At 39.2% G+C, this 25,025-nt stretch overlaps 1 protein-coding gene across 1 annotated transcript; it reads left to right on the forward strand.

Annotated features, from left to right (window-relative positions):
• The first annotated feature begins 3,909 nt into the window (after window positions 1-3,909).
• On the forward strand, window positions 3,910-24,552 carry SFT2D1 (SFT2 domain containing 1). Its single transcript, XM_054629452.2, has 8 exons — window positions 3,910-4,082; window positions 10,133-10,219; window positions 11,985-12,067; window positions 15,442-15,523; window positions 17,928-17,963; window positions 18,711-18,769; window positions 20,135-20,164; window positions 22,311-24,552. Exons 1-8 carry the CDS (start codon window positions 4,020-4,022, stop codon window positions 22,348-22,350), a joined length of 480 nt encoding a protein of 159 aa, XP_054485427.1. The 5' UTR covers window positions 3,910-4,019; the 3' UTR covers window positions 22,351-24,552.
• Window positions 24,553-25,025: the final 473 nt, after the last annotated feature.

Consider the following 25,025-nt stretch of genomic DNA (forward strand, 5'->3'; position numbering starts at 1 on the left):
TAATTACATGACAGAAAGCAATAACCATAATTGTGTGGTCGGAAGAGAGGGAATTACTTTGCAAGGACTCTTTAATGAATGTAATGATGTAATAACACCTACTGATAGTGAATTTTGTTCAACCTCATGCAACTGTCTCATGCTTTATAATCATTTTAGCCAAAGCTTCTGTATATGGGTGGTGGGGTTGTTTTGGGGGTTTTTGGAGTTTGTTTTTGTTTGGGGGTGTTTTTGTTATTTTTGTTTTGGAGGATTTTTACTTCTAAGGCTTCTGTATAGAGTAAATGTTCCCTACTCTAAAACCAGCAGAAAAATCTCTTGGCCCCAGTGCTACCAATACAGTCTGCCAGCTCTCAGAGAAAACCCATTTGTAGTAAAATGTAGTTCTCCATAGCATTGAGGGTTACCTTTTATTCTCCATACAAAGCACAATGGTGTCATCTGAGCAAGGACAGCACAGTAGAGAATTGAGTGGGGAAAGTCTCAGTAAGTTTAGAGACAGAGGAGGCAGTAAAAAAGGGAGAGTTTTCTCCTTGGAACCAAGACAGGTTTTGACATGGAAATAAAGTGCTTAGAAAATACAGTCCTAGACTAGGACAGACCAGTCTTAGAACTACTCCAATGTTTTCCCTGAGTTCTTGCATGAATGCTGATACAAACTCTGTTATGGTCAAACTATTATGTAGAGCATCAAACTACCAAATGCATTTACTTCAACTGTGTGTGTTTCCAGTGTACATGAATCTGTATTACACTGGTATGGATGCAGACACAATTAATTTCTTTACATGTCAGTTCTAAGAATGTGAATGCAGTTAAAAAGATCAGGAATAAAAAGATGAGATAGAGACAAGTAATAAAATAACCTATTAGAGTAGTATGTTCATATCACTTAGTCCCAAGCCCTTAATGAACACAATGTTTCTTCATGCTCACGTGACAGACTTCAAAGTTATCAATAGAATATAAAACAGTAATACAGGAAATATTCACAAGCACAGTTACCAGCTCTCTTAGGTTTTCATCCTGTGTCTCACAGGGTGCATTGGTCCTATCTGCTTTTGAGGAAGAAGAGTGCTCACTGCCTGATGCAGTATGACTGCAGTTCTGCTTCTGCAGAGCTGGAGTATTTCTGCTGCCAACTTACACAAAGGCTAAAAAATTTGTTCTGATTAAGCAAGACATTGCTGCAAGTTTTACAATCTCTATAAAGTAGACAGGCAATCAGTCTGGTGTTTAAAATTAGGCAATTTCTTTATTAAATTAATTGTGGAGAAATCTGTCTCTCCCTGCCCAATCCCTTTTTGCCTTTGCAGATCTAATACCTACCAGTGCACTGCATTTAGTCACTGTGGTAACCACTTAAAAATAACCAGTGTCCATTGAATCAACACAATAGCAGCCAGAAGGCAGAAATATTGGTTTTCTGTATAACCTGCTCTGAGTGTCATCACTGGGGTCCTGCTCCTTCCAGATCATCACCTCTCTTTATCACATGGCCTAAGCCTGACCATAATATTGCTCTCTTCTCTTCCTACTCTTCATCCTTTTCCTGTCTTCCCACCTTCTTTAACAGCAGGTTTCAAGTAACTATGGCAACAAGACTAGGAATTTTACGCTTATTCGTTTCGTCTGAAATCTGGGTCATGTCTTTCTCACTAAGTGAAACTTGTATGGAGATAACTGGTCCAAACCCAGCCTTTAGTGCAAGAGAAGGCAGTGTCAGTTACGGCAGCACTTACATGGTGGCTGTATTTGGTCCATTGTGTTAGAAAAATGTAAAGGTACAAAGTAAGCCACTTAAAATTTGGAAAGTATTTAATAATTTCGAAAGCATTTACTACATAACTTACTCAGAGGAGAACCATTGCTGTAACTTGCTGTAATTGATGTTGATTTATAGGCTGATGGGAATAATTTCATAATCGTGTTTCTAGTCCTAAGGTACGTGTTAACTAAAGGGGTGCCTTCTCAGAGTGGTATCAAGTGATGTAAATTATGTCAGTATCCTCTTTCAAGAAGAATTGTGGTAGTGTGAAACCTTAAAGGTGTCTTCTGACAGGACAAGATATTAATCTCATCTAATCTGTCACTGCAATTGGGCTCTGACTGGATCTGAGATCACAGTTTCGGGACAGAAAGATTTCCAGATTTTAACTTGTTTCAGTGCCAAGGGAGTAGCAAGATTATCTCAAATGTTCCTATCTTGCAGATTCAGACATACCATATCTCCTTGCACCTAGGATGACTTAAAATCCTAAAACAATTGCTATGTTTGTTCATGGGGAAGCCATGGAAAGCAATGATTACAAGGTATTTTTGTACACACTTGATTCTATGGGTCATCTGCAAGCCAGCAGCCAGAAAGCCAGCAATGTGATCAGTAACCTATCTATTACTTTGTGTGTCTTATACTGTAACTTGGTAAACATCAGCATCAGCTCTCAGCCACATTATTGTTAGTAACAAGAAAGGTTTAAACATTTGACAGGGTATCCAGTACTGTATCAGCTAACCCAAGCATCTGCACTACCTGATCTGAGTGTATGATGCCACACAGAGAACAGCTCACAAGGCTGTTTGGTACTTCCTTGCATATGTGTTGTTTTGGCCACAGGGAGCCCATAAAGGCTTTTACCTTTCCCTCCAAAGCTTTGCAATAGCTCAGAGTGTTCTGTGAATCACACACACACCTGGCTACTACCAGGTGCCTGCCAAGCACACTGGGAAGTAGCTTGTCTGTAACTGGTTTTTGTATGCTTCAGTTTTCTAGATCAGAGACCTATGAGAGGTTATTTTGTGTCCCTAGAGAAGTGATGACTGGATCTGGAAAGTCACAGTAGAAACAATTACCATGAAGCTGGATGAAGCCACCATGTGGCTTGTGACTTAGGTTGATCTGCAGACAAATTAGAAGAGATGGGTTTCCTGAACTGTGGTGTAAGAAAAAAGATAACTTTTTCAGCTTTTGCTTCCTTGTTCCTTGTTTTTTTATCACCACTACCTGTCACTGTCAGCAATGCAGGCATGTTGGAAGATGTTCACAGTTGAATTTTCAGAAGCACAGGATATTTTCAAAATATACGAAGGGCATTCATTCCCCACTGTTAAGTTCCCTTCCCTTCAGAGGCCTTCAGAAGCTGCTGCTTTGACGTGAGCTGTTTGCACCACACAGCAGAATTGAGGTGGGGTCTCAAGTGGAATAGGCAAGTCCCCAAAGCAGCTCTACGTTCTGTTTTCTACCATGCTCCCAGTAGGTCGCTGTAGGACCACTTGTTTAAGATTCCTTATAACCCCTGATCTTAACCTTTCAGCAGTATTCATTCAAACATCCCACTTCCAAAGGTAAAGAACACAAGGGTGGGGAGGAATACAGGACATTAGAGCCCTACATTATGACCAGAGCAATCACAGAACAGGATCGCATCCAGATGGTTCTTGGACACATCCACTGAGGGATACTACACAACCTCTCGGGACAATCTGTTCCAGTGCTAGGTCGCCTGCATAGTAAAGACGTTCTAGCCCGTATTCAGCTGGAACTTCCTGTGCATCATTTCAAGAGCCAGGCTCTGCTCGTTGGTGCCAAGCAATAGGACCACAGGCAACAGGCAGAAACTGATGCTAAGGAAGTTCCGCCTGTACGAGGTACCCCAGCACCAGCGTGTCCCAACGCGGTTCTACCGGGGCGCTGCGCACCCGCTGTGTTCTGTGTTCTATGTCCTGTGCTCATCGGGCACACGCAAATCACGCTGCCGTGCGAAGGCCGATTCCGCGGGCGGCGATGAAGGTGGGGTCGGGCTGAAGCAGCCCTTCCTTCTTCCTGCCCGGCGCCTCCAGCCGGGGCTGCACCGCCTCTCCCCGCCGCACCCCGCACACGGCCGGCACTGCGCAGGCGCGGCTCCGCCACCGCCTCGGGGCGCGCGTCACTTCCTGGCTGGGCCGGCGGCGCGCGGCCCCGTCCCGCCCCATCCCGGCCCCGGCGCGGCCCTGCCCTGCCCTGCCCTGGGAGGGCCGGCATGGAGAAGCTGCGGCGGGTGCTGGCCGGGCAGGACGATGAGGAGCAGGGACTGACGGCGCAGGTACGGCCCGGCGAGAGCCCGCTCTCCCTTCCCCTCCCCGGCGCGGGGCCGCGAGGGTCGAGCGGCGCTGGAGCCGCACCGGGCCGGGCGCTGCCGTGCTCCCCCCGCCGCCTTCCGCCGTCCTCGGCCTGCGCACACGCACACCCCGCTTGCCGGTGCCTGCCCGACCGGGGCAGGCATCGCCTGGCAAAGGACAGACCGAAGTTTGCGGCGTGCGCCGAGCGACGGGCGGTGTGGGCAGCAGGCTCTGCCCGGAGAATGAGTGTTGGCCAATTACTCATGTGTGAAGTTTTTGGCTGTGTTGGTGGTGGCTTGGGGTCCTTCGGTTTCTACAAGTTTTTCTTGTGCTTAAGCAGGGAGCAGATAACATACTATGCTCCCTTCCAACCCGACTGAGTCTGCGATTCAGTGTAAATTGCTTCTCCGTTCCCGCATGCCCTTAAATTTGCAGAAACAAAGGTTTTGTTTAGCAAACAAAACATAGTTTTGTCTGCATTCTGCTGAAATTACTTACTCGTTAAGTATGGCTTAATTGTTCTATTTCCTTCCCACTATGTTCGTCATAGTCAGCGAGTTTTTTTTGTTTCGTTTTTACTGTGTTTAGAGACCATACATTCCTGAGAACTAATCTCTAGGTTGAAGCAAAGCTGAGCATGCTTACAAAGAACCATTTATTCCTTTAGCTCCCTCTTAACTCATGTGACTGCAGGTCAAAGTGCCCCACATCAAGGAATATCTTGCTCGCTAGTTCCAGCGTGCTGGAGCATGGTGGAGGAGGCTGGAATGTAGCTGGGATCTGAGCTGCGGCTGACAAACCTTGGGGAACCAGCAGAAACTGAGCATAGCTGGGGTGATATTGCTTCTGGCAGCTTGCTGCTGGCATGCTTCACCTGGTTTTGCACCCAGTTGTCATTTGTCTTCAAGGTTCGTGAATTTGGCCTCTCTGCCACAACAAAGCACCTAAATTGTGTCCACTGATTCTGGAAGCAGTGTAGAATCTTTGCCCTTTCACACCAGAACTGGCTGCCAGCATTTGGGAGGGATGCTTCACCTTCTGCTCTTCTCAGGATTATCAAAGAAATACTTACATTTCTGTTAATCTCTGTTCAGTTCCAAGAGAATTGATTATTCTGCCATCACCAGGCACATTTCATACAAGGCACATGATAGTGACATAGAGTTTTCCTTTATTTGGTGCTGTGATAGTTGTTTCAAGGTGGCAATCAGTAGATAAAGGCCTACATATTTAATGCTTTTTTATTTGAGTTGTATACCTTGAGGAGAGAACTCAGCTAAGAATGTGTTTAGTTTGTTAAATGTCAGTAATTAAACTCTATAGGATTTCACTATTGCATGTAATGATACTCTTATAGCCAGAAAAGACTTTAAATAAGAAAAATCTGCCTATACTTAAAGCCTGTCCGGTACATGGTAGAAGAAAACTTATAAATGTGTCTTGGGAGTGTCACTTGAGGTGAACCAGAAAGATCTTTAAAATAAATAAATACCCCTTGACTTAAAAAAAACCAAAAAACTCAAGTGTTTAGATCAGGCAGCTTCTCAGCTGTATTTTTTCTCTCGAGGTAGCAATGTGTTTGTAGAACAGTGGAAATCAAGCCTCTTTTTAGAGAGGATATTCATATGTGACCTTCACTAAAGCTAGAGCTGAGTGGTGCTGACTATTTTTAAAGTGTGTGTATTAGAGCAAAAAAAGTATGTGCACCCATGCAGAGAGGAGCACTTGGTAAGAGGTGGGGCTGTGAAAGAAAGTGTGAGGTTAGGCATTGTGTGTGTAAAATCTTCATCTGTTTCCATGATCTTTCTGGAGATGAGTCATGTGTTTGGCTGAAAACAAAGGCCCTCTCTTTGGAATATCTGATAGTTGTGTAATAGCCATCATATGGTTCATGTCCGTAGATATCTCTGGATTCTTTCCTTTGGTTTTGGTAGAACCATTATCATGAAGTCACAAGTCATTCCTGCTAAGTAGAATGTAAGTCTATAATGAAAGAACTATGTGATGATTCAGTGAAGTCTTTCTGTACTTTCTAAACTCTTCAGATGACCAGCTGTTGTTTCTTGCTGCAATTAGATCCATTATTCTAAATATATTGAAAAAAATGAATGAATTACCAAAAAGATTGATAATAAATGTAGCAGTGTGATGATGTTTTCAGGGCAGCATTATGCTGTTTAGTTTTATCAACACCAAAACTAATGTAAAAGCAGTCCATGTGACACATTGGATGTTGCATGAAATCTGACAGCTGCATAAAGCACTCAATAAGATTTCAACAGAGGAATAGACCAGGTATTTCTTATATTTTTATAAGAAATTGTATATTGCATTTCTTATATAAAATTTCTTATATTTAATTTCTTATGTTACACTTCTTGTATTTTAATCTCAACTGGTGATAGAAATACATATAAGGAGGCCTGTTAGGGAAAGATGAAAATATATCACTATAAATATTGTTTCACTGTGGTTTAGAAACTGAATTCTGCAAATTTACTCAGCGTTTTTCTGCATTTTCTCCATTACTTGCATTTTTACCATTGAGAGAAGATGTAATTGTTAACTTCTAGATTAGTAAAATAAAGTGGTTCTGTTTTTCTGTTTGCCCATGTGGAAAACTGTTATAAGATCAGTAATATATGGAGGGAGCCTAGGTGGGTGCTCAGAGCCACAAGAACTATTTATTTTTGATCAAAAGCAGCCTTGTGGATTATCATTCATGCTGTTTATTGTGTGTGTATTGTAAACTCTTCAGCAGTGATGCTGTTATTGCAAGCCTGTTCCTTATGTTTCAGAAAGTCTCCATTCCAGACTCCGGTTTCCACTTGATGTTTCCTCTTGATTTTTGGAAGTCTTGGTCATTTCTTTCATATACTATTAGCTTGAAATAGCCTGTGAATAAAAAGCTTCTTGCCCAGGAATTTGGCATTAAAGCTTAGCAATAGAAAACTAAGGATTTCCTTTTGTTGATTTCAGTTTAATTTTTGTTCTTAGAAACAAGTTGATAAGCAGTATAGCAAGAAGGGTTATGTTTTACAGGAACTCCCTTGCCACCACTACTGTTCTTCACACAAACTACAGATGTGGAACATGCCTGGAAATTATTTCAGCCTCCTAAGTAAAAGCTTTTGCTTATGCAAATACCATAGACTGCAGTGACAATTCTTTTTATCTGAAATCTGGGATTTGCTGTATAATTTATGTCAGGCACACAAAAAGAATCTTTAGCACCTTTGCGTTGATTCCTGCTTTTGTTGTGAGGGCAGTTTAGACTTCCTTTTTCTTAGGGTTCATAGTCTGTTGCCTCAGGGTGTTCCATGGTCCCTGGTATAGAAAGTACTGCCTGCAGCACGTGTGGCAGGGCTCCTGCACTGTCAGGTCCTCAGCTTCTAGAGGGAGCCTGGCATTTGAGCACAAGCTGGTGCCTGGTTTACACAGCTGAACTGGGTATCTGTGACTCAACTTTTGCAGCAAGGTGCTTCTCTGCAGTGGTGAAAACAGGCGTCTTGGAAAGGCAATGAGTTCCATTGCTTCCGTGAAACCCAAAAAATAGAAATTGTAGAATATCCTGACTTGGAAGGGACCCACAAGGACCATCGAGTCCAGCTGTTGGCTCTGCACAGCACCATCCCCAAGAGTCATATCCTGTGCCTGAGAGCATTGTCCAAATGCTTCCTGAGCTCTCTCAGGCCTGTGATCACTTCCCTGGGAGCCTGTTCCAGTGCCCAGCCACCCTCAGGGTGAAAAGCTTTTTTCTAATATCCAGCCTAAACCTCCTTTCACAGCTACAGCTGTTCCCTCATGTCATGTCACTGGTCACCACAGATAAGTGATCAGTGTGTGCCCCTCTGCTTCGTGTCATGAGGAAGCAGTGGACTGCACTGAGGTCTCCCCTCAGTCCCGTTAGGTCTTAGGGACTAAGAAAATGCATTACCAGATCCCCAGTTTCAGGATTTCAAACACTGTATTAAATAGGTTTGTCTTGACAACATAAATGGTGATATCATTGGGAGTGGTTGGAAGGATGAGCCCTCATTTTAATACCATTTAATGTATTTAGTCTTATTATTACACAGAATGCACTGGCAGCCCTCATGCCACAGCTTATCTTCCTGCAGTTCATGTGCATATATTGTCAGTCAATTTTTAAGAATTAAATCCATAAAATGCATCAAACTTTTTGGGGTTTGTGGTAATTTCTGCTCCAAGCCTTTGTGTGGTTCTCTTATTTCTTGTGCTGGTTTTTTGTTTGTTTGTTTGTTTGTTTTCACCTCTTAACTGGTAGGGATTTAACTGAAAATAAAGCTCTTTTCAAATTTATTTGAAGAATGAAGTCTCCTGGTAGTCACTTCAGGAGCACTGTCAGATAATAAGATTAGAAGTAGAAGAGCAGTAAGTAGCAGCAGTGACCTGATGCACCTGAATAAAGGATTTATCTTCATCCTTTCCCTGTTTTCTAGGCAATCTGAAATGTGTGTGCTGGGTTTACTGATATTATTGGCCTATCTACACTTCATTTCTGAACACAGATGGGAAGGATTTTTACTCTTTATTTTTGTGTGTATGTGTGTTTGTGATTAGTTGTATGAATAGTTGTAACTGAAGGCATGATTGAAATGGGTATCTTCAGTTGTTCATACTCTTCTTAAAAATGCAGGCATTCAGGACTCTGTCAAATATGATTTAAAATACTAAACCATCATTCAGTTACTGTTTTTGTCTGTTTCTTTAATGCATGCATAAGGATAAAGTGTTGGACCTAGCAAGGTAAGCTACATCTTCTGACCTTTGGGAAGTTCTGTCATCACAGCACCTTTATGTGTGTGTGCATGTTGCAGTTTTTTATTAAACTAGGTACAGATTCCTCATTTGTACAAATGTGAAATTATTCTAAGCAATAACCAGGTTTCCTTGGTTAGCTTACCACTGCCTGAAAGAGAAATTTCTCAGGAGATAAAGAGGAATATCATTGGCTGGGGAGAGTATATAATGTATATTTGGTTAATAAGTCTTGATTAAAATACCTGTTGACTAAATAACAGGAGAGCAAGTTTGCCCGTGACGGCTGAACAAATAGGAAAGTTGTTCATTTAAAGTAATTTTATGTAAGCTGAAGCAACACTTCACTTAATAGGCCAGTTTAGAACAGAAAGTACATTTAATTGTGGTGACCTGGAGTAAGATGAAATGTATTGTTCTTACAGCGTGGATGGAGATGAGCTGAGCATATCTAACAAATCACTTCTGCTGAAAGGGTCCTTTCTGCCAGCTACATGGCCCTGCCTTTTTCCTTACATCAGCCCTGCTGCATTTCTGACAGCTTGCAGAGCTGGCTTGGCTCATTAGCCAAGTCATCAGAATAGAAGGAACACTAATTCTGTTCTCATGTCAGGAGTTGTGTCAGGTAGCTCAGCTCATTAGGTCCTGGAGTCACTCTGCAGAAGCAGTAAGTGAAATATTCCCTTTCAGCAAGTTAGCTTAGTCTGATCAGACAAACTGTGTTAATTTGCCTACACTTTCAGGAAGGTAATTGGAAGAGAAATTGGAGTTGTAATGCTTGCAGTGGATACTGGCATTAATATGTACAAGGGATCCTCTCTAGTAACAGGAAAAGGTGTTAATGTCTATAGGAACCTACAGTGTTGCACAAATGAATTCATTCCTTTGCAAATTGCTGGAAGGTCCATTCGTTCTTTTGATTTGATACAACTGTGATTATTTTCAGTTGTGTAGTGATTAAAAAAACCTGTTTGAAAGTGAAGTAGTGTTGCTTGCATGCCAGGCTATACCTTTATGGGTTTTGTCTTTTTTGCTTGTTTGTAAATATGTTTCCATATGTTCCAGATTGATAATATGATTTTGTGACATGAAAGAATTAGTACCCAAAAACTGTTAAGCAAGGTAAAATTAATATTTCTGGCTAAAATTATTTTGTTTGAAATTAAGGGCTTCAGTGGTAGAGAAAAAATTGTCCTTTAGATTGTTCTAAACTGGATGTGTAATATCGTCTTTTTCCTCTCTTCTTATTAAGGTCCTTGATGCCTCAACACTCAGCTTTGGAACTCGAGTCAGATGGTTTGCCATATGCTTTGTTGCTGGCATTTTATGTTCTTTTCTTGTAAGTAAAGTTATTTTCTTCCTTGGGCTTTATTATTTTTCTAGAGCTAAACCTCATTCATATTCCTCTTTTATGTAAGATTCCGTGTTTGCTTTATCCTGCATTCTATATTTTGTGTGCTTTTATTTAACTGGACATTAAATGTATAATTGGTTGTTGATCTCTAAATTATGATTTTGGTCATTTTTCTTCCAATTACAGAAGTGAGCATTTTTACTGTAGCATAATACATTTTCTTACTAAAAGGTTTGAACACTGACAAAATATGCTCTAATGCTCTACTTTTGCACCTGGTATATTAGCAAAGAGGTGTGTACCCATCTTATTTTTTTTTCTCTCTAATAAAAGGAAAACAGACAGGGGAAGCTTTAAAGGTTTTTAAAGGCTGAAGAAACCACAAGTGTAGCATGTCACACTCAACAAATCAATGGGTGTGGTTGTGTGTTGACACTTGAAAAACCTGCTGCACTCCTGGTGGTTTTACAGTCAGCAAATCATGTGTTCATTCCTGAACTTTAGGGGCTGGCAGGAGTCTGCAGCCTGCAGTTAAGAGTTGAGATCTATTAATTGCTTGGCTCTGTCAAAATTTGACACAGGTAACTTGCACAAGAAGGCAGTTTTTCAGCTGCATGGAAACTCCCATAAACAGCTGAAACAACATTAGGGAAGTCCTGTCCTTCTTCTCTGTTTTCCTTCCTCTCCCTTTTCCTTCCCCTTTCTTCCTCCCTCCCTTTCTTCCTTGCTCTTTTCCTTTCATTTCACCACAGACTTCCACTGAAATTGCAATTGAGTAGAATGCAGTTGCTTTTTTGTTTGGTTGGGTTTTTTCAGGACGCAGTGTGCAGATCACAGTTTGTTTTGCTTCTAGTGGAGGCTTTCTTTAGGCTCTGACAGGCTGAGAAAGTTGGGTCTGTACAGCCTGGAGAAGAGAAGGTTGTGTGGAGACCTCATAGCAGCCTTCCAGTATCTGAAGTAGGTCTGCAGGGAAGCCAGGAAGGGGCTCTTTGTTAGGAGATGTAGTGATAGGACAAGGAGTAATGGGTACAAATTGAGAACAGGGGTATTTAGGTTAGATATAAGGAAGAAATTCTTTATTGTGAGGCACTAGAACAGGTTGTCCAGAGAAACTGTGGATGCCCCATCCCTGGCACTGTTCAAAGCCAGGCTGAATGGGGCTTTGAGCAGCCTGGTCTAGTGGGAGGTTGTATCTAGGTGATCTTTCAGGTCCCTTTCCTATGATTCCTTTTATCCCTGACCATCATAGGGAACTGTGATCAGCAGAAGGCTTCAGATTTTTTTAAGTTCAGTGGAAAGAAGAGATATCTGGAAGAATTCTAAAATGTTTCTATTCAGCCTCAGTGTGTATTTAAGCTGCAAGTCTAAATGGTTGATTGGAGGAGAAGGGAGATGGTGAATATTAGTGCAGCTTTATGACATTTTATCTTGTGTGCAGAGGTGTAGGATGTACAGTGGAGCATTGTAACAAAAGTGGAAGTGTTGTGAATTAGGATGTAAACAGTACAAATAAATATAAATAAACTGCCTAGTTGTAAAAATATCCAGAAATGCAGTGAACCAACCCACTGTTTGCCAGCAGGTGGCAATAGAAGTGTGCTGGGGAGTAATTGCTGCAACTCTGAGAGCAGTGTGCTCTGCTAGTGTATGTCAGAATAATGTTCTTCATAGTATGAAGTTGTATTTATGGACTATAAAATCTAAATAAATTGAATTAATTGCAAACGTGCCAACAACCTGTCTTTTATAGGGAACAGCATTGCTATGGCTCCCAAAGGGGATCAAACTTTTTGCAGTGTTCTACACCCTGGGAAATATTGCTGCTCTCGCCAGGTATGATTTCTGAGTTATTGGTTTTAGAAAAGTACCCTCCTTTTCAGCTACATTTCTATTTGCTTTTACTCTAGAGTGCTATGTTGTGTGTAAACAACATTGTTTTATATTGAATGCTAATAACAAAAACTTGTTTGTTTTACAGTTTTGTTGTTTATCAGTTACCTTACACAACTGTTCGTGGGCACATCACAGCTGGTATCTGAAGTCTGAATAACAAATTGCTAGCTGAATGTTTTGTACTTTTTACATCTAAGTCCTTCTTCCAGGTACAGAAGTACCTCAGCTTCAGGAGCAAACTGGTGGTTTGCCCTTTGTGTGGATACTTTGTTACTGGAAGGAGCTTTTTGCTTTTAACAGAGAGATCATCATGTGTCCAAGAAAACTTTCAAAAAGGAAACATTCAGGAAATCCTTGTTTTGACTGTAAGGCTGAAGGCAGAATCTAACATTTGCTCATAGTGTATTTTTAAACTCTCTGATTCTTTGAAATGTTCCACATAGCAGTCCTAAAAGATTTGCCTCTAAAAGGGGCCCTCTTAAGATTGAAAACTTTGCTTTCACAGTTTGAGAGACACATAAGAAACATAATGTCCTTAAGGTATTTTCAAATTCTGTTTTTCCTCCTTCTCTTATTATCTTAGTGTAGTTGAGGCATGGTCATGGGACTCAAACCCCATGGAGTCTGGTCTTGACTTTCATGGAGTCTGAGTTTAGTCAAGTAACTTAACTTTTGAATCAAAGCATTGTTAATCTGTTAGAACTCAAATGTTAATGTGGCATTAACATTTGAGAAACGTGAAGGTTCTGCTTTTCCTCAACAAATATGTTAGGAGACAATAATGTCTATACTGACATTGAGTCTCAATTGTAGAACTATTCCATCTCATACTCTGACAAGACAAAAAGTGAATACTGGAGATAGGCAAAGCTAAGTGTTTGCCTTTCTCTCCCTTGTCTTAATCTCTATTCTTTGGTTTTGGTTTGGGATAAGTTTTTTTGGTTGTGTTGTTTTTACCTGGTACTTTGTGTAAATTTTCACTTCTTCAAATTAAATGAGCATTTTAGAAACTTAGTACTAATGAAGTCTAATTGAGTTAAGAGGAAAGTTTTTCCAGACTAGTATTTCTTTCAGGAGAATGCTGAAAAACTTTAGTCTGCACTCCAGCTAAAATTAGAAGAAAGAAGAGGCCCATTTTTCATTCAATACTCCTTTTGGATATAAAAAACAGGCAGCTGTGTTCTAAGAACAGTAGGAGATGACAATGAAATCCCAAATTGACAAGCAGATTTAAACTTTTCCAGGCTTCTTTGCAAGTCTGTATTTAAACCAAAATGCAGTCACCACTCTTACTAGCCTGTCTAGTCCCCTCTAGCTTGATTTTACTATTGTTTTCTAACCATGCACATGAAAACAATGATACTTGATTGTTCTCAGGGATGATGAGTGTGTCTCTACAGAATGGTGTATCTAAAAGAATTATTCTGTTTAATTGGAAGATGTCTAGAATTTATTTCCAGCCTTTTTTTCTGCTCCATATGGAATCTCTTCTCATCTCTGGTGCAGCTCTTGTGATGTTGGTCTTCTCAATGTGAATCAGATTACAAACAATGAATTTTGCTTTCTATATTTTTTTCTGCCTACTTTATGTGGCCAAAATGTAATTCCTTTTTACCACTTCATTTTTCTCATCACTATCCTTCCACTAGCTAATATTTTCTTCTAGTTTTTCATGTCCCCTTTTTTTTTGTCTTAATTTAATTTTATGGCTCAGCAGATAAGATGGAAAAATACTGAGAAGAAATTAGTTTGGATTGCAATGAATATAAAACTTTTCTTTTTCTATTGAATTGTGAAAACTTTTTTTTCATTTAATATGGACATTTGAAGTCTGTCTCCATAAGATAAAAAATGTGAAGGAGATACATTGTGCAAAGTTGCTGGTAGGAGAACAGTTGGATGTAGAAGATTGAGTTTTATTTGCTGCTTGGAATGTGGATTCCCATATTTCTTCTGTCATAGAAGGCTTATGATTGGTTTCAGGAGGAAACTCTATCAAGTTCTTTCCTGCTTCATTTCATATAAAAAAAGAATTACTAGAAAAGGAGTTAGACTAGGTTTTCTGCTCTGTAGAAAAGCATTCAGACCACCACAAGATTACAGGCATTTGAACTCTTTCTTTAAATTGTTGTGTTTTCTACAAAGCAGAATGACAAGGAAGAAAGAGACTCATCTCAAATATTTGAAGCCAGAGAAATACTCCTGAGGTTGTGAACTCTTAGTTCAGATGGCATTTCTTTGCATAAAAAGGTACAGCATGTGGTGTTGCTGATGGTTTTCATTCTCCCTTCTAGTTAACTACAGAGTAGAAAAAAGCAGGAGGATTAATACAAACTACTGAACTTTTCTGCCTTTTTGCTTGCTGATTTTAACTAAAAGAGGTAGAACTTCCCTGTAATCTTGATTGTGGCTACTTGCATTCTGCCTGGGTTAAAGTATGTATTATTAAACAAAAATTTCCTACAGCAGGTTGGTCTTTGTAATCTTGACATTATTTTGGCAAGTCAGTTGTTATAACAGCTTCAACACAAAATTCACTAGACTTCAACTTGATAACTCTGCTATACTTAAAATGTTTTGTTTTGGTAATGTAAAAAGCTCTAACCGCTATACTTGTTTCCATTATGTTTCCTGAAATCTTGGATATGATCTCATTTACTTCTGCAGTTGAGTTTGCTCATCTTTTTTTTTTTTTCCTTCTTTTTTTTTTTCTATTATGGTGCTTGCCATCTTAAAATAACAATCAAAACATCTTTGACCACCCACCCATCTCTAAATTCATGTAGAGCTACTTATAGTCATAGTTCAATCTCCCCCCATTTAGTATCTCTTAACATGATTTAAAATTAACTGTAACTGCACTGCTTTCTTAATCGCCTTTATTTATAAATGGCATTCAGCACCATCAAGCAGATTATTAGTTGAAATGTGTTTTTTCTTACTTGATGGAAGAGTTCATAAAAACTGTTTTGCTTCTGTTATTCCTTAAGTATATCATTGTCACACTGTCCTCTCTTATCTCAACCAATATAAGTGTTCTTGTATTTGCCTGTTACTTTTTTTTTTTCACTATGGTAATATTTTGGAAAGAATTTCGTGACCAAGGGTGACTCATAAACTGTTTCCAGGGCTAAATTCATGGAGTATTTCACCTTCTGTTCTAGTTAGTCTCTGTTGCTAAGCACTGAAATATCTTTTTTTAAAACCTTTGTAGTCATCTATCTGTTGGAAAACGGGTCAATTACCTACTGTCTTTTAGAAAGAGTTATTTGAAAATGATTTACAATTTGTTTTGGTTTTTTATCTCCTATTAGTACATGTTTCCTGATGGGGCCATTGAAGCAACTGAAAGCAATGTTTGATCCAAAACGATTAATAGCTACGATTGTGATGTTGGTAAATATACTATCTTTCTTTCCTTTTATCAAAAAGTTTTCCTGTAGCCTCAAAGCTAAATTTGATGCTTTTCTAAAGGGAGGTTATTTCTCAGTCTGCCTCTTCCTTCTGCAGAGAAATGACAGTAAAGCTGTTAAGCTCGCTCTGTATGTCACAAAGATCATCTAGCTCCTTTCTCTGAACATGTGTGTTTTTGTTCTTTATGATTTTTTAATTAATCATTTGGAGTAAAATATTCCTCATGAAATCTTTCTTACTAAATGATAATGGCAGGTTAATTATTTTTAATTTATTTTCTAAAATATTTTCTACAAGAACAAGGGGAGAGACTTTTTAGCTACTGTGGAAAGTCAGTGGCCATCAAGTGTAGATTGACAGTTGTTTTTTGGCTGCAGCTGGTCTGTAAAGGTCAGTGGTTCAGCACTTTCAAAGCAATGGAGAAAATTAATTTTTTTTCCCCAAAGTCTGGGAGGCCACATGTTCACCTTTGAGATTCTCCATTGTGACATCCCTGGCTCCTTTACTTCCATGACCATCATTTCTTCTTCCAGGAGGATGGAAAAAACCTTCTCCCCAGTATCAGAATTCCTATCCCTATATTAAGGATAGGAATCTCTATATTAGGTAGTTAAAATAAATTTCTCCCCTTGCTGCTTCTCTGTTTAATACTTTTCTCTCTTGCTCCTATGATTTGTTTCAACTTTGATTTTTGAAATGTAGTTGGCTTTCCTATTCTCTCTATCATATAACTTGTTTTTCTAGTTTAGTGAGTAAGAAAGTCTTCATAAATTCTTTCTGGATGGCTGTCATATGGAGGTTGTATGTTTTTCATCTCACACACCCACATGAAAAATAGTTATTATCTCTTTTGAGAAGCTTACATTTGCCCCTGTCTTTTGGGGAAGTCACTTGATCATTGCTTGGACTTTGCTTTGTTCAGTAGAGGTTTGTTTTGTTTTGTTTGAGTGTTCTTGTTTTGTTCTGTCACTATTTCCAACTCATACCAAGTTACAAGTCCTAGGAAGGGTATGTTTTGTAGGAGTGAATTAAAAATGTCCAAGAATATCTCCAGTTCTGCTAGAGTCTGTATTTTCTGAGCATAAATTCTTTAACATTTTACAGCTGTGGGCTTTTTCCAATGAAGCTGAGAGCCTAGGCCAGACTCTTAGAACAGCAGGCACAAAAATCATTTTGCTCTGATGATCCTGTCATCCACTGTGCTCAGACATCGTGACAAAAAAAATAACTTTGAAGGCTGTAAAAACAAAGCACATCAGGGAAATGGAAGGAGAGCAGAGAGCAGAGCACACATCAGAGACCTACCTGTGCAGAGAGGCTACCAGCAAGGTTGGGAAAATGAGAATGAAAGGTTTCATCTAATAGTGAATGTGAACATTGGATGAGAGTCAAGACTTTTAGTATGGAAATTTCAGTAAAACACAGAAGAACTGGTAAATTTAAAGTTTTGAAAACTCTGGATGAATTTGACTGTTTTAATCCCCATGCTAACACAAAGCTAGAATTGTAGGCAGTTCAGGAGTCACAAATGTGTTTGGAAAATTTCAAGCATGTATTACTTTTCTTCCTTTCAATAAAACACCAACAAATTTTTTTTCAAGTGAAAGTTGATTTGTGGTTTTGTTCTGTTTTGTACTATGTGTAATGAAAAATGGAGGAAGCCAGATAAGATCTAGTGGAAAAGTTCTAAGTGATGGTTAAGCTTGCACAAATGGTATGATTATTTGGCATAGTAAACGATTATCATTGTAACATTCCATCCCAAGTGTTTCAGTACCTCGAACAAAGCTTCATGTGAGCTTTTTCACTGTACCTGAGGCAGCTGCTCCCTAGTGGACTCTTCATTAGTGTCAGAAGATGAAAAAGCACTGGCAGATGAGGCATAGCCTGTATTTGCCAGATCCTGTAATTGAGAATGGATGTTTTTAATAAAGGGTTGTTGGTAGCGATGCACACATCTTTCTTGTCAGAGACAGGTGTTATGAATACCAGGTTCAAAATGATGGTATGTACTGGAATAAGAGAGGAGCAGTTACCAGGCTTCTTGATTCCTTTCAGTAAAGCTTTATCATCTAAGCCCACCTCTTAATAGAATCAACAAATATGGGTGCACACACCGGCTTATACTCCTGGTTCCTCAACTCAACTCCTGCCTTGTCTTCCTTTCAAGACTTGTCCCAGCCCTTCTGGCCATGTATACCTCATACTGTGCTTTGAAAAACACCATGAAGTTCATCATAGAGTCACTGTGAGACAGCCTTTGTTTCATAAGTCAGTTTTAAAGTGCTGATTGCCCATTGAAAACATGGGAGGGATTACTGTACTTTCTTCATTGTGTATTTGAGTATTTATTCTTTTTTTCCTTTGTCTCTCCTTCTCACCCCAGCTTTGCCTAATATTGACTCTGTGTGCTGTATTCTGGGTAAGTGAGAATACTTTTTTTTCTAAAAAGCAATCTCAGTTGGTTAGTTTATTAATTGTATTGTAGCTTTAAGATACAGTTCAGGGGTGAAGGAAAGGTGAACTCCTGTGTGATGTTTTTGTTGGCTGCAGTTGAGCTCAGGTGGAGTGATGAGCCTGCTGGCTATAAAAGCAAATGCATCCTTCCACCTGTGATGTAGATGAAAATGCAAAATCTAGAGCATTGGTTCAGTCTGCAAACCTCTAGAATAAAAACTAAGAAAACCAAGCTCAAATATTGTTTTGTTTCAGTGGTGCATATTTATGTCAGAAAATACCAGAGAGTGTATAGCTGTCTGCAGAAGCCATGGATACAGAATATTAAGCTGGTTAAGACAACAGAAAAAACCCAGAAGTATCTTCAGGCATCTTGGTTGAAAACTAACTGTAGTTGCATTCCGTAGAAGTAAATATCTCACTGGAATGAACTTCCATATTTGCAGAAGTACCATGATGTGAGTGAGTGTTAACACTGATGTTGTTAGGTCTTTCCAAAGCTAGAAGAGGTTTACATAGCATGGTGCTAATGGAGTGATGAATAAAATGAATGGAGAGTTGTTGGGAAAGAAACAGCAAACTAAGACAAGGAAATTTAGGCATTGTCAGTCAACTCTATTCTTGATTGATCAGTCTGTGCCAATTGCTTGCAATATAGACTGGTGTGGTGCAAAATAATCTAATTTGCAGTATTTGCTTTATTTTTGTTTAGTGGAACAAAAAAGGTTTGGCGATGTTATTCTGCATATTGCAGTTCTTGGCAATGACCTGGTAAGATTCTTAAAATTCCTTTTAATTTCTTCTCCCTGTCCCTACACCCGCATGATTATAAACCTATATATATATGATTCACATATAAGTGTGCCCAAATGCTAGCCTCAATCTGTTTTTTCTCAGCTAGGTTGTGTAACTCCAGCAAAATCTATATTCAATCGTCTTGCGAAAATGGTAATTTGAAGTATATTCTGCAACGTGTGAACTTATCTGAAGCCTTATGAAAGGAATACATATGCAAAAAAAATTGTCCTGCTTTTTCTGCATTGTAGAAGTATACTCTCCTCTTTTTTGAATTCTAACTAGTTTTTTATTTTTGAAATGAAAGAAACTAAAAAACATTTTCATAGGGTACGTCCTGCCCCAGGAATATACTGGGTAAAGAGTGGGTGGATGTGAGAGGGTGAATTTAGTGCAGCAGGTGCTGTGATGACCAGGAGCTCGGGGGCTGGGTTTGGCAGTGTGTGAGTGCAGTCAGGTGAATGCTTGCAAGCCTGGCAGAAGTTTTGGAAGTTACTGCCTTTTCCACAGAGATACACACTCGATGTCCTTGTCCCAGGTGAATTACTTGGTGTCCTTGTCCCAGATGCTCATTCTCAGGCAGCCCAAGGTGACCACAGACCACAGTTCTTGCTTGAACTTGCCCTGAGTACACAGAGTCTGTACTGAACGTGGGTCTGAGGACAAGGAACCATTTGTTCAGGACAGGGACTGTTGGGCATGGTGCTAGATAGAGGGAAGGCCTCCAGCTCAGACTGTGCTCTGTGTGTTTGCATCAGACAGTTTGTTAACTGTCCTGGGGTTTGATCAGGCTGGGCATGAGAACACAACACTGCCTGGAGGCTTGTGAGAAGCAAGTTTCAGAGAATAATAGAATTGTCAGCTGTCTGAGTGTCACAGTTGTGGAATATTATTCATCCTACAGCATGTATCTGTGTTTAGTTACATAAATAATATGATTAGATGTATATTTCCATAGTAATTTAGATTGTCTTTTAAACTGGAAGAAGTTCTCTATCTTCTTGAGTACCATTTTCACACAAATTTTCTATTCCTTTTGGATTTGGCACTAGTAAATCTGTTTTTTAAGTTGATGTGCAATGGAAGTTATGAACTACATTAAAAAAAAAAGAAAAAAACTCAACCAAACAAAGAAAAAGTAAACCACCAAATCCATGTCACTGTTTATTTCTTGTCCAAACATGTCCTCTTTTCTCAGTTAGGCATTAAATTGAATAGGTAATCTTGTTTAAAATTTTGTTACAACAGTTGCTTTTATTAGTGCTGGCCTAAAGTGAAATAATCTGGTTCCAGGAGAGACATAAACATTCTGAAAATATACATTTTCCTTCTTTTTTTCAGGTATAGTCTGTCTTATATTCCTTTTGCAAGGTGAGTCTGCATAATAATTTCCATCTTAACAAAAGTCAGTTACCTTTATGCTGGGGAAAGGCATAAAGTACTTTATGTGTGGAAAAATAGAACTTTTTAATTTTTAGAAAATGGCGTAGCTGAACTTAAAATTCATGCTTAATATAAGCTTTAAATAGAAGTACAATACATAGTAATTCTCTTTAATAAATTTCTCAAGTTTCCACCACTGAAAATGAATCATGGTTTTGTTTAAATAATGTTTCTAATGATTTAACAATACAGTGATGCAATAGGCATTTTCTGGTACTAAAATTAAAGGTAACTTATGGATCTGAGATCCTAGTTAATAGCAAACAAGCAATATAGTGGCAGCTTCTGTTTCTGAATTCCTCCATCATTTTTAGGAGGGGCAAAGGCAATGCTCTATTTTCATTTTGGCAAGCTCCTCTCTTTTCTTCCATTCTTGTGTGTACAAAAAGGGAATGAAAGCAGACCAAACACATAGCGAAAACACATGCAAGTAATCAAATGTAAGAATGTGTTTTTTCTGTGATTCATGTAAAATGCAGTTTGGTCTTCCTGACAGTGGGGTTTTTTTTTAATTAAGCACTTCCATTGCTGTAGTAGAGGTGTGGGGAAAAAGAATACAAAGTATTGTCTGTCCCTTTTATCTAGTGTTTTCCCATAGCATCGCCAAAAAAATCTGGTTTTTTAAAGCTGCAGATTTCATCTAGGAAGGATTTTTTTAAGATAGTTGTTGATAATTACAGTGAATAAAATAACTGAGCTCAGGCTTCAAACTGTCATTTTACTATTTCTGACAACTCAGACTAACCCAGACAGAAGTAGTATTCTGAATTCTTATAGGTCCAGTGGCCATGAGAGAGTTCTCAGTAGGTTCATTCCTTCTTTTTGTCTTTTTTTTTTAATTGCTTTCTCTGTAGAGAAAGCAAGTTGAGCTTCTGGTCTCTGACTTTTTCTTCCCTATCAGCAGTACTTCTAGGTTCTGGGCAGAAAAACATTATGTTATATGCATCACTTAATTTCTTTGGGTTTATTTATCTGTTAGATTTTATGAGCCAAAGAACTGAATTTTATACTGACTGCTTTCAGTAATACTGTGATTTCTTTAAGAATTACTGAGTTATTTGCTTATGTGGAGTGATATGATAAATTTGTTATATAGACTGCCTTTCTTATGGGAACAATGATCTAAACTGTGCTAAGGGCCAGAGAACAGTATTATGTCATTTGTTTAAAGTATGCATTTCTCTTGATTTCATGAAATTATCATTCCTTGGTTTAACTCTTTTCATGGTTTGCTCTTCAGAACATTTTACTTGTTCATGGGCTTGTTGGGGTGGGGGTTGTTGGTTTCTGTTTGTTTCTTCCTAAATTAATGGTAGCTCTCCTGTTTGGCTTGGCAACAAAAAGCCCCACCAAACCAAACCCAAATGAAAACAACAACAAATGCAACAAAGACAAAACCCATACAGCTAAGTGACTTTAGGGAGTGATGATAGTATGTTTCTTTATTTTTTTTGAAACTGACTAGCAGCAGAATACAAATTCTGTTGCTTACACTCTTAAGTAAGTAACGTACACTCTTTAGTAAGTTGGTTACTTTTCTGGGAAAATGAAAAAAAATGGAGACTAAAGGGAATGATCTGAGTGTAACAGTCAGAAAACAGTTTATTGTTGATTGAAAAAATGGAACCCTCCAGAACTTCCAAACCTTAAGGCTGAACCAGCTCTCTCCATCCTGCACTGTCAGTGCATAATTCCAACCCTTCAGCCTGTGCTTTATTTCCTGCACTGTGACGGTCCAGCCCCGATGTGGCTTGGAGCCCTGGCAGCTGTGCCCTGCTGGGGACTGGGTGCTCCTTGGCTGAGCCCTTGCTGGGCAGCCTTTGTGAAATCAGGCTCTGCCCTTTGCTCAGCCTCCCACAGTGCTGTGTCTGCATTTCAGCATGGCCTGCAATGCAAACAGCACGGAACCCTGGCACTGACCTGGCCTGAGCCTGGCCTTTAGATCCTGCATTTGATCAACTCTTGATATGTCTTGAGTTTCTGCCATATTTGTCATTTTAAATAGGTAATGGTTTAGATGTTTATAAGCAACATAACAAATCTTAACTGACTTTTTTTTTTTTCTTTTTTAAAGGGATGCTGTGATTAAATGCTTCTCATCTTGTCTAGGGTAAATTAAAACCAGGAACCACTGTCCACTTTAAAAGGCAACTTTTTGCTCTGTAAATTTTACTCAAAAAACTCTACTTTGCCACTTCTGAAATACCCAGTAGCAGCTTAGTATTTTCCTTGCCTTTTACACTTGGGAGATTAAATAATTTTTACTAGAAACAGTTTTTTAAATAAATTTGGAGAATTATTTGTGTTTACCCTGGAACTTCCAGGCTTTTTGCTAACAAGAAAGTGCATTTAAGTACTTCATGCAGAGTAGTCTTAACACTACTTTGTATCCAGTAACAGTTTGTTCCCCAGTGGAGGCAAGTCACTAAGGCCTGGGTAGTATGCATAAAGGTTTCATTTACAGTTCTGTCTAAAACTTGCCATTCATGTTTGTATATTATCCATTGTATGCTTTTCCAAAGACAGAGTTTTATAAACATTGTAAAGATTTGGAAGGTTTGTAATTAATGCTCCTTTGAAATGTCTATACATGTGCCTTATGGAAATACTTAATGAGAATGTGAAAGGAATGTTTAAAACCTGTTGGATTTTATTAAAAAAGTTGTATTTTAAATGGTTTTTGTTTTTTTTTTAAATACTTTCATACCTAAATACTTTTTACTACAAGAACTTATGGCTAATGTATAAATGGGACTGGTGAAATAAATTCATTTTAAAAGTGTCTAATACATTTTTATTTAGGAATCAACTATAGAGGGCTGAAAATTTCAGCATTACTCTTGAATAAAAATGAAAATATAAATGTTTGTATATGACTATACCCAAATTTGTTTGATAGATTTTCAGAAGTGACCTTAAAGCTTCTTTTAGTATTTAGACAAACTTTTCATTCTGACTTAATCTGGTAATAGATTGAAGTACTCTAACACTGCCTGGCTCCAGTAAGAGATTCTCATTTCTGATTTTTTCAGCTAAGAACTATCCAGTTATTCTGGAGCAAAGTTAAATCTTTAATGTGCATATTATATTGCGGGAGGTAGGTTCTTTTTTGCACAGGATGGATGTGCTTATATATGTGTGTTCAAAACTGAGTTGGTTTGGATTTTTTCTTCTGTTGATCCACAAATCTAGAAGAAGGAATGGCCTTGGAAAGATGTGATCTGCAGTGTCAGGAAGGAGAAAACCTCAATGTTCTTAGTATTCAGAGTTCAGGCTAAAGAGACAAATTGAGGTACAGTATGTTCCTGTTGAATATCAGTGCATGTTGCAAAACATAGCAACAACTTTTGGGGAAGCTGTGTACACGGCGATTGCATTATTTTGCAGTAGACTTCCAACTAAGCCACTCCTTTTAACTGGTTAGTAACAATAAATTGCCTGGGAGGCATCCTCCCTGCTGGTGATAGGGGGGGCAGGTAGTCCTGGCCTCACAGCAGGGCTTGCTAGAGCTGTGTGATGTAGGGACAGCTATTCCAACTCTGCCCACGGCCCTTGGGTGCTGAGGCACCCTTGGGTGAATTTTTGGCTCCTTTTAATTTTCAGCTTGCATTGAAGAGGAAGTAGGATGTGGGTAGGCAGTGATGGGCATCATCCTGGAAGTGACTGCCCCTTCCCCAGTCGCTGCTGCTGACCTCAGCTGACTGGAAAGATCCCGTCCCATCCTGTCCCATCCCATCTCTCGTGCGTCAGGGCCAGGCTTTCATTTGCTCCAGCGCTGGTTTTGCTCATCACCCACCAGTTCTGGTGGTACACAACCACCTTCACTGTAGTCTTTAATTAGAGTTACATTGGTTATTCAAAATTTAATTATTTATTTATCCAGTATGGTGGATTCACCATTCATCTGTTAACACTTAGATCACCGGGAGAGAATGTGTTCAAGAACCAACAGTTCCATGTACTGGTATGCTTCCTTATGCACTTTGGTCTGTTAGTTTCATCATGTGCCTTCCTTGTTCTTTTTCTCTCCTGAACATTTAAGGGTTTACTTTCTCCATCTGCATACAGAGCACACACTTTGTGTTGTTTTGCCTGTATCTTTTGCTCCTTCGCATCCTGTCTTTGTTTACTGTGTATGAGTATTCCAAGAGCTCACAGTTGGGGAATCTTCACAGTATAGTAATACTCTTTGTGATAGTGTGGAACCATAGGTGTGAAGATCTGTCCCTGTGGATTGCATACATGCTATCCATTTTTTGATAAAACTTTGGTATCCTAATTAAATCAGCAGTTTGAAATAAATTCTGTAGAAATTATATGCCATGACTTCTAAGGCTAAATTTTGGAGTGGTGGTAATCATCTTGGATCCATATGAAATATATGTTTACTTATTACTGCACAATGAAACTTCTCCAAACCTCTGTTGTTGGCTAGGGTACTTAAAAAGATAGGTCTTGGATATCACAAAAACCCAAACCAAACCCCAAAGAAACAACAAACTTCCAACGGTGGGATGAGCATCAGCTGTGTCACAGAAGGCATTGGCACTAGAAGAAGGATCTCTGGACTGTACTCTTCAGTACCAAACCAGGCAGCGCTTGTCCACTAAGTCTGAGTCAGCCAGCCCTAGGTCTGAGTGTGTCTGGCTCTTGGCCTGTCTGCTTGCTCTTATTCATGATACTTCAAGTAATCAAAGTATTCTTGTTTTTAAGACGGCAAAAGAATTTAACATGATCTTAAAATATTGCTTTCTCACGCTTGGACGCTTGAGGACTTCGGGAGGAATTT

The sequence above is a fragment of the Agelaius phoeniceus genome, chromosome 3 (assembly GCF_051311805.1).
Source record: "Agelaius phoeniceus isolate bAgePho1 chromosome 3, bAgePho1.hap1, whole genome shotgun sequence".
Classification (NCBI taxonomy): Eukaryota; Metazoa; Chordata; class Aves; order Passeriformes; family Icteridae; genus Agelaius; species Agelaius phoeniceus.

Excerpts from the sequence above, each read along its gene's own strand:
- SFT2D1 (XM_054629452.2), top strand. The coding sequence starts at position 4,020 with ATGGAGAAGCTGCGGCGGGTGCTGGCCGGGCAGGACGATGAGGAGCAG. Across the intron at positions 4,083-10,132 it reads AGCAGGGACTGACGGCGCAG|GTCCTTGATGCCTCAACACT; the intron begins GTACGGCCCGGC and ends CTTCTTATTAAG. Across the intron at positions 17,964-18,710 it reads CTCTGTGTGCTGTATTCTGG|TGGAACAAAAAAGGTTTGGC; the intron begins GTAAGTGAGAAT and ends ATTTTTGTTTAG.